The following is a 9,692-nucleotide window of genomic DNA, read 5'->3' as shown; positions in this document are numbered from 1 at the left end:
ACAATCCCCCCATGGGAGAGCCTTCAAAATTATAGATGTGCAATGTTTGGTATGTGAAGGTTTCACATTAAAGGAAAGGGAACAGAAACATTACATGAGTATTTCCATCCATCTTTCTAAATGTAGAAGCTATTCTATTCTATAAAGGTTCTAATGCTACACTCATCACCATAGTATCTGATGAGTGTATCTTCCAATAGCGCACTAAGCACATTGAGATGAGTTAAGTCCTTGAAATGATTATTAAAAGGTCAGGCATTCTTAAATTGAATAAGGAAACAGGACAAGACACATATTGGACATCCAAACAATATTGGAGAAGCTTTGACAGGCATTCTTGGAAGCACATTCAGTTCCGGAGAAAACTTTAAAAGGTCAGCACAGAGAAATATAAGACCGAGGGAAACACCAGAAAGTTGCCTTATAGTTAGTTTAACGTCAATTACAGGGCAAGTCTTAGAATTATTTCAAGAAATCAAATATAGGAATATTTAGAATTTACAGTCTCATTAAAAAGTCAAACCATTTTTAAAAAATAATTGCAAGTAATAATTCTAGTAACAATTATCAAGTTTTTATATTTGTAAAAAATAGAATAAAACAAATCCTAGTTTTTCCATAAAGTTCTTTATTGTGGGCCAGATTATGATTCTCAGACTTAGCTTCATTAGCATTTCACTTGCCAACAACTCTCCTTCTCTTCAACAGACATGTTCGTGCTGTAAAGTACCCCTCACGGTGATGAAGAGTATCAGAATCTGGCTGCTGGATTTTTCAGTTACACCCACTCATAAATTCTCATGACATAGGATTGTGCTTCACCCATTTTCCCATTAAAGTAAATGGGAACTGAGCAAGCTCTCCAGAAGGTGACATTTGATCCCCTGAATCTTAAATTCCTTCGCTTGCTCTTAAGACCTAAGAGCCATATTCTGTCCTTATGTCTTCTGCTGAGCACCAGCTGATGTCAGTTGGAATTAAGAGCAAACACCAATGGTAGAATATGAGCCCCCATCATAAAACTCTTGTTTTTCCCCCTTGAAAACTTACCTGGTTTCATCAATATAAACTGCTTCCAACACAGATGCTGCATATTCAATATTCTTTTTTAAATCCACCACATTAACATCACCTTTCTCTAGTTGCTTGACCAGGCATCTTAATCTGTAAAAAAAAAAAAAAAAAAAACCAAATTATAAACATCATTGTATGTTCTGGGATTCATAAAAATGTGGCAACTATTTTAGTAGCTGTATTCTATTTTGAGTTTAGGAAATAATACAGTTGTCCACAATGCAAGCAGGAAACCTTTATCTTGTCTCTTTTCTATTAAAAAGCACCTCTTTTTAGAACACAGATAGTAGTAATGAGCAGTGCATTTTTACAACTTTGTGAATTTGTAACATATTAAGATGAGATAATTAGGATAACCAGTAAAATCAGAGGAGCTCAATAATTATTAGCACAAATGTATTTTTTTTAAATATAATTATACCTATGAAGGTTGTGTCTCTAATTGATACATAACTAATGATATTAGCAAGAAGTTGATTTAGTTCTAAAAGACCTGCCCTTTAAAAACAATCTGTCAACAAGATGCAGTGAAATGTTAGCCTTAGCTTCAATTCCTGTTTTCATTTTTATTTTCTCCTCCAATACAGTTTAGCCTCAGATCTTGCTTTTGTTATTAAACTAAAGTTAAGCTCTGTTGCTTTCCTTTGTTTAGAGAGGATTCATTGTTTTTGCCAGATGCAAGGTGGTAAGTATAGCATTAGAAAAATCCAAACATATTCCCCTGTGTGTTCTTTGGTTCTGAGAACATTTATGCATTATAAACGTAGATACACCCAAAAGTTAAACGCTTCCATTTAAGTGTCCATGGCAATCAATTTATACTACTAAGCTATTAGATCATCAGATTCCACCCATTCCCATTGATGGGGGGAAACTCAGTTCTGAGCCTGCTTAAGTTAACCATATAAAACAATGAAACTTCAGTCCTATCAATGAAAGCAACAAAGAATCCTGTGGCACCTTATAGACTAACAGATGTTCTGCAGCATGAGCTTTCGTGGGTGAATACCCACTTCTTCAGATGCAAGACAAAGCTCATGCTGCAGAACGTCTGTTAGTCTATAAGGTGCCACAGGATTCTTTGTTGCTTTTACAGATCCAGACTAACACGGCTACCCCTCTGATACTTGACAGTCCTATCAATGACAGTTCACTGTTGTCCCAGACATACAGGAAGAAAAGCAAGAACATGGGATGTAGTTTAGTTAGGCCACAACTTTATTAACTGAGCCCCTCTGAGAACTACCTGGTAATAACTTGTACACTGCATGTCATGATTCCTTCCTTAATCATTTGCACCTATAGGTTATCAGCACACTCCCCCCCCATTCCCGCCCCCCCGCTCTCTCCAGACTATTGCTGGGATCCCACCACCCTCCCTTCATATAAGGGTAAAGGGACTTGCCTCTTCACAGTGCCAGATATTAGAAGCCCAAACCCCGTTTCCCAAGATTCTTTATTGGATGCCTTCTCCTAAATCCACTTCCCATTCCAGTTTATCAGGGAACTGGACCCACTATGGAATGAGTACCTGCACTAGGCACCTGCCAAGTTGTGACAACTTGAACCATTCCTCCTAACCTATCCAGGCAAGTCCTGGAGCTCTTGTGGGGAAGGTGAAAACAAAACAAAAAATCCTGCTCCAGCCAATCTGGAAGTGAGGGGGAAATTCCTTACCAGTCTCAAAAGAGGCAATCAGTGCAATGGCCACAGGAGATCACAAAAACCTGACCTACTGCAATCCCATGTGTGGGAGCAACTGATATGGGAGAGGGCTCTGTCTGGCAGAACAGGACATATATGGTCCACAGAGAACCACTGGCTTATCTGAGCTCCTCCTGCCAGCCCGCAGCTCAGATGATGCCCCCTTCCCAGACCCAAAGAGGTGGTGAACCATCAAAGGAGCCATAACCCTTTTCTTCCTACTTGACTAGACAAAACCTTTGAGACTAATGGGGGGGAAATTAATCCTCTGAAAAAAAGGTGTACAGGTTTTTCAAAGATGCATTTTCCTTTTTTGAATATGGCAATTTATTTTCTTTCAATGCTGAAATGAACCACGGGATTATATGACATGACAAAAGCATATCTTTAAAATGAAATATGCCAATTCATTCCTTTTAATATAATTTTATTAAAACTATTATCTTGACTTTTTTCAAGCTAATGTAGAAGTGCAAGCTTTTGGCTGAAGAAGTGCATTTAAATATCTGAATCTCCCTTCAGAAATAATTTCATATTTCTGCCCCTTTTGTGAAAAAGCAGTTATATTTCCTATCCCTGTGGTTCCAGTGAGACACTAAGATAAAGGTTAATTAATTAAATGTAATGTGGAGCCAATGTCCATTCCTTATGATTTTTATTAGGCCTGTACTCACTATTGGATCACTCTTGATTAAAATTTATGGACTTAAAATTAAAATGCTATTTGCAGCAAAACTCTTACAATAAATGTAAAGTATAAAAGCACCATCTTATCATCACCAGCATCATGGTTCAGGCATGGACCAGGATTGCATTGTGCTACACGCGCTACAGACACAGAACAAAAGGACAGTCTCTGTCCCAAGGAGTTTACAATCTAAGTAATCAACCATAGAAACCAAGCTATTTTTTCCTCTATATTGTTCTGACATGAGTACAGATATGCTCTGGTCTCAGCTAGGGTTGCCAACCCTCCAGGGTTGTCCTGGGGTCTCCAGAAATTAAAGATTAATCTTTAATTAAAAATGTCATGTGATGAAACCTCCAGGAATATGTCCAACCAAAATTGGTAACCCTAGTCTCAGTCTTCCTTGCAGAAAGCAGGCCCTTGGGGATATTCTTGATAAGCAATGTTTTTAAAGGACCAGTACTGCTCCCCTGAAGTCATCAACAGTTGTGCGACTGATGTCAATAACAACAGGAGCTGGCTACATGTTCGCTTGCAGCTCTTTGCGGAAGTAGATATTAACCACCTGCATTTTTTAAACTGGCTTTACAAGGACTCTGAGGTTAGATCAGGATTGCCTTCAGGGGTTGCTGATTTTTCAGCAAAAACAGTCTGGCATTCATAAACTGTTGATTTACATCATGTGTGGGTGCCAGAATTTCTGACGTTCCTTATACATCTAGGTTTTGAATCTGTTTCACACCAGAGTAACCCCCTTGATTTCAACTCCTGATTTACACTTGTGTAAGAGAGAGCAGAATCAGGCCCAATGTTATGTACTGTAACTTTTCTCTCTCTCTCTCTCTCTCTCTATAAATATATATAATGTGATACTCTGTTGTACCAAACTAGCCTTTTACACCCTTCCCCCTGAAAATTAAAGTGATCAGTTCTGACTTCACCAACATTACAAGAAAATGAACAGCTCAGTTAGGTTTAAATTATTTCAGCTCTGTCTGCAGCTATCTGGGTAGATCAGTCCAGGCCCGTATATAAATACATACATATTTTAATGCCCAATGCCTTCCACCTGTTCCTGGTTGGAATACTGAAATCTGCTTTCTTTTGCACATGCATTTTCATTAGCCGAGTGGGTGGTTTATCTTTTTTATCTCAAGTACAGATTCTAATTTAGAGTAGAATAAGCAAAAAATTAAACCTTAAGCAATCACCCTGTAGGAGATCCATTACACTTTCCCAAAAGACATGAAGTCATAACTACTTCAGGCAGAATGATGTGCAGTGAGCCCACTTTAACCTTCACAGCTCTGAAGGGACTCTGTATAAATTAGTAATAATCAGGGCACACGATAGACCAAATTCTGCCCCGCTATAAACAGCTGCAACTCCTCAGAAGATAATGGAATTGTGCCTCACAACACAAGAGATTAATTTGTATGTATGTATGTATAAAGAAGGGAAAGAAGATTCAAAATAACAGTGCTGTATTATTTAAATAACTGATATGCAGTTTGACTTCCTTATTTGTTCAAGTAAAGAATAAATATCTAGAAGCAGAAGCTCATCTAGTTAAATGGATGTTAGTAGTCTGCAGGAAGCGACTGAGTGGCTCTTATTACTGAAAGAGAATCATCATATGCCAAAGCACCAAGCACTTATGGTTCATCAGTATGTGTTTACTCAAACATTTTAAATAGTTCCCTGCTGTATTTTAATGAGTGCAGAGGCCACAGAGCATCAGTGAAGTTATAAATATGAGGCTTTATTAAAGACCCTGAGATGGAGAACTTAAAAGAACATGAAAAAAATCACTTTTTTTTACCACTATAATTACAAGAAATCCCTAAAATTACTCTAGTAGAAACTTAACAAGAAATAATATTCTTCTGTCTCTCCCCCGATCCCCTACACACACTTTGTTTATTTTGTGCACTTGTCATCCCTTTGCATACTGTCAGTTTCATAGTTTTGCTGACGGAAAGGTGCACGTGTCACCTAGACTAACATGATGACAATGACTCTCGTGGATTGCTGGTCTGGGGAGCTCACTCTGCTTCTGCAAAAGGGTCTTCTTCAGTAAGAGCAGCAGAAAAGCTTTGGTCAGAAGAGTCTCCTTTTCCTATGATCTCCACAAGGAGCTGGGGAATAACAGGAGCTGTAATAGCCTGCTGGATGAGCCCCCTTTCTTCACACATTAGAATCTTACATAGGACTAGAGAGAACGAGAAGCCTGGTGGGGCAGGGAATCCCCTCCATGGAGGCTGGGGAACAGGGCCGCCCAGAGGATTCAGGGGGCCTGGGGCAAAGCAATTTCGGGGGCCCTTTCCATAAAAAAAAGTTGCAATACTACAGAATACTATATTCTTGTGGGGGCCCTGCGGGGCCTGGGGCAAATTGCCTCACTTGCCCCCCACTCCAGGCGGCCCTGCTGGGGAATAACTAAAACCTGGAGAACCAAGGGAGAGTAGTTCTTTCCTCCTTAGCGCCCTGCACAGAACAGGGAAGCAATGGAAACCTGGAAAGTTTCCACCCCAGATCTCAGTAAGGGGCCAAAGGCCCATGGGGACAGGGTGATAGGAACAGTGAGGGGGATGATTCTTCCCTCACGGGAGTCCTCTACAAGTCCACGGAGGTGTTTGAAAGATAAGAGACTTTACCTCAACACTTGATGCTGCCTGCTGAAGAGACAAACAGGAAGATGCACAGAGGGAGAGGGCAGGGCCTGAGCACCTTTTGTGCTATTTCTCTCAGACTCGCCCTGTAGAAAAATACCCTCATGAAACAGAAAAACCCGTAAAACTTCTTTTGGAAAAGGAATTTTAAAATACAGATAGAATCTGGGGGTAGGGAACTGTGTACCAGGACGGGAAGTGGGGGAATGCAGCCTGAGAGAAGGTGTGATATTTTGTGTGTCCTTCACTGTGGGAAGGGAAGGGAATGACACAATTTAGGTGCTCTTCAAAATGTGCTCCACACTGCAGCCCCTAGCCTTCCCTGTAATAAACCTGTTCTAGCTAAAAATCACCCTACTGAGAGAATACATTGGGCACTGCTTCTACTCTCGCAATTCCTGATCTGATATGGGCAGGACTTAGCCCATACAGGACAAACAGAAACAGGGGACATCATGTATCAGAGGGGCAGCCGTGTTAGTCTGGATCTGTAAAAGCAGCGAAGAGTCCTGTGGCACCTTATAGATTAACAGACATATTGAAGCATGAGCTTTCGTGGGTGAATACCCACTTCGTCGGATGCATGCACCCACGAAAGCTCATGCTCCAATACGCTCCAATATGTCCAATATGCTCCAATATGTCTGTTAGTCTATAAGGGGACATCATGTCTTTTTATTATTATTACAACTAAACCATTATATCTGCAGTTATAGTGGCATACTGCTATAGTCACATGAAGTGTTGGAATGAGAAATCAGCATTCCATTTTCAAATGAACCTTGTCTCATGCCAAGGTCATTCTCATCATAAAAATGGGGCAAGGGTTTTCTGAAAGAAAAAATCCTAATGTCTATTCTGAAAGTTAAATAAAATCCAAATGAGTGTCTGTAATTTAAAGAGATGCTTTACAGGCAGAATAACAAAACATCTAATTTAAAACCTGCATTATTTTTGTATTTTTGGTTCTAATGCAGAAAATATACAGTAGCCAGCCCAGGGTCACAAAGGTGATGGGGAGATAACCGCAAAGAGTTCAATAGGACGGCAAAGACAATGAATGACTATGATCTAATTGTGTGAATAACTAAAAGAGACTATTTGTTAAAATCAAGTCTAGAATAGCTTCCCCCAGTAGCTTTTTCAACCTTCTGAAATAAAAAGTTGTCTGCAAAGCAGTCCAAGAACTTATTGGATGGTCTGTGCCCCGCTGTGTTATTTTCCCAAAATATATCTGGATAGTTGAAGTCCCCCATCATCACCAAATCTTGGGCTTTGGATGATTTTGTTAGTCGTTTAAAAAAAGCCTCATCCACCTCTTCCACCTGGTTAGGTGGTCTGTAGTAGACTCTTAGCATGACATCACCCTTGGTTTTTTACCCCTTTTAGCCTAACCCAGAGACTCTCAACACTTCCATCTCCTATGTCCATCTCCACCTCAGTTCAAGTGTGTACATTTTTAATACATAAGGCAACACCTCCTCCCTTTTCCTCCTGTCTATCTAAATGGAGAATAACTGACTAGGCAGTAGTACTGATGAAAAGGATCAGTTGGTTATAATGGGTCACAAATTGATGATGAGTCAACAATGTAATGCAGCTAAGAAAAAGGCTAATATTCTGGGGTGTATTAACAGGAGTGTTGTATGTAAGACACAGGAGGTAACTATGCCACTCTGTTTGGCCCTGGTTAGGCCTCACCCTGAGTACTGTGTCCATGATTAGGTGCCGTGATAAGAAAGATGTGTGTGGACAAAGTGGAGAGAGTCCAGAGGAGAGCAACAAAAATGAGAAAACCTGACCTGTGAGGAAAGGTTAAAGAAACCGAGGATGTTTAGTCTTGAGAAAAGAAGACTGAGGGGGGACCTGAAAACAGTCTTCAAATATGTTAAGGGCTGTTACAAAGAGGGTAGTGATCAATTGTTCTTCATGTCTACTGAAGGTAGGGTAAGTAGTAGTAAACTTAATCTGTAGCAAGGGAGATTTAGGTTAGATATTAGGGAAAACTTTCTAACTATAAAGATAGCTAAGCTCTGGAGCAGGCTTCCAAGGTGGAATCCCTATTTCTCGAGGTTTTTAAGTACAGGTTAGACAAACATCTTTTCAGGGATGGTCAAGGTATACTTAGTCCTGCCACAGTGCAGGGGGCTGGACAAGATGACCTCTTGACAACTCTTTCAGCCTGATATTTTTATGATTTAGAATCATGGCTCATATTTGTGTAGAGAAGGTAGAGCCAGACAAAAGCTTCAGCTGTTGACAGTGTGTGTCAAGGCAATGTCTAAGAGATTCAGAATAGGCCAGGCAATCACAAAAGGACAGAGGATGTACAATTAAATGATAACAAGTGGGTACTGATGACACTTTTGTCTCCTGCATTAATAAGCCTGGTAGAGTGTGTGGAGCTGATCCAGAGCAGGCAGAGTAGAACACTCCATAGGGAAAATTTGTATGATTATAATTACCTGGAACATAGCAAAGGTCACAGAATGATTTCCCTCAGCAGCCAAACTAATTAAATGGGTGAGCATGGCATGTGAACTGTCAACAGATAGTTACTCAATGTTGCATAAAAACAAAATATCCATAGAGATTAAGGCAGAAGAGCTGACAGATTTAGTACAGAGATCAAATGCCTGAGGAAACAGTAAATATGCCAATTAATGAGACAAAGTAACAAGTAGTTACAACACACTTGGCCCAAAAATCAAGAAACAAAGGAAATTATAGGAACAAAGGGGAAAGTTCCAAAACTGAATTATTGTTCCAGTTGTACTGGACTTTTTCCCTCTGTTAACAGTGTTAGTTTTCCTTTGAATTAAGTGTGGTAAATGGAAAGGAAATACAAGACAAGTCATTAGGCAAATACATAGACATGAATGCAGTTACCTCTTTCTCAGGGGTGGAGATTTATGGCCTGCAAACTGCATTGCTAACAAATAATAAACAATAATGATAATAAAAACTGAAGGAAGGGGGTCATAATAATAAAATAAGAAAAATGAACTCTTATGAAATTAGGACAAAAAAGGAGGCAGAGTGATTGATGCATCATGCAAAAGAAATTCTTGGCTAGATTTGTGGACAACAAAGCATAATCTTCTTAGGAGAATCAGTAACCTCCTTCCAAAACTAGCAATTGTGGTTTGCAAGGATGAATCTGGATGAGGACGACATCTGCAATTGGTAAATTGTGTGGGAAGAGACCCCCTCTTGCAGCACATTTTGGGTGAAGTTGGGTGCTTGCTGAGCACCAGTATCCTGGCTGGGTAACAAGCTTAACATACCAATAGGCAACTTAGAGAAACAAAGGGAAAATGAGGTTTATTATTATCTTTTAACACTTATACTGCAGTAATTCCCAGGACTAGCTGAGATAATCCTTGTGTGCAAAATGTATTAATCCTTTGAAAAATAAAATTAGTAAATACTTCTTTGTTTAGTGGAGTAAGGGCACTTGATAATGTTTATTTTAGTGTATAATTGCATGTTTTATTTAGAAATTTTAATATTGAGCCACTGTCTAGAAAAGTAAATAACCGCTCATAACTATG

General features: G+C 39.5%; 1 protein-coding gene across 1 annotated transcript in view; it reads right to left on the bottom strand.

The window, feature by feature from the left end:
• Positions 1–223: 223 nt before the first annotated feature.
• Positions 224–9,692, bottom strand: part of LOC120374529 (calcium/calmodulin-dependent 3',5'-cyclic nucleotide phosphodiesterase 1A-like) — a 200,810-nt gene continuing 191,341 nt past the window's right edge. The window contains exons 4-5 of the mRNA XM_039494314.1: positions 1,051–1,164; positions 224–260 (exon numbers count right to left, since the gene is read on the bottom strand). Of these exons, the coding sequence (XP_039350248.1) occupies positions 224–260; positions 1,051–1,164 (151 nt within the window). The remainder of the gene's footprint in view (positions 261–1,050; positions 1,165–9,692) is intronic.

The sequence above is a fragment of the Mauremys reevesii genome, linkage group 11 (assembly GCF_016161935.1).
Source record: "Mauremys reevesii isolate NIE-2019 linkage group 11, ASM1616193v1, whole genome shotgun sequence".
NCBI lineage: Eukaryota > Metazoa > Chordata > Testudines > Geoemydidae > Mauremys > Mauremys reevesii.
Note: the sequence above shows the minus strand (reverse complement) of the source record. Positions and strands in the feature narration are given on the sequence as shown.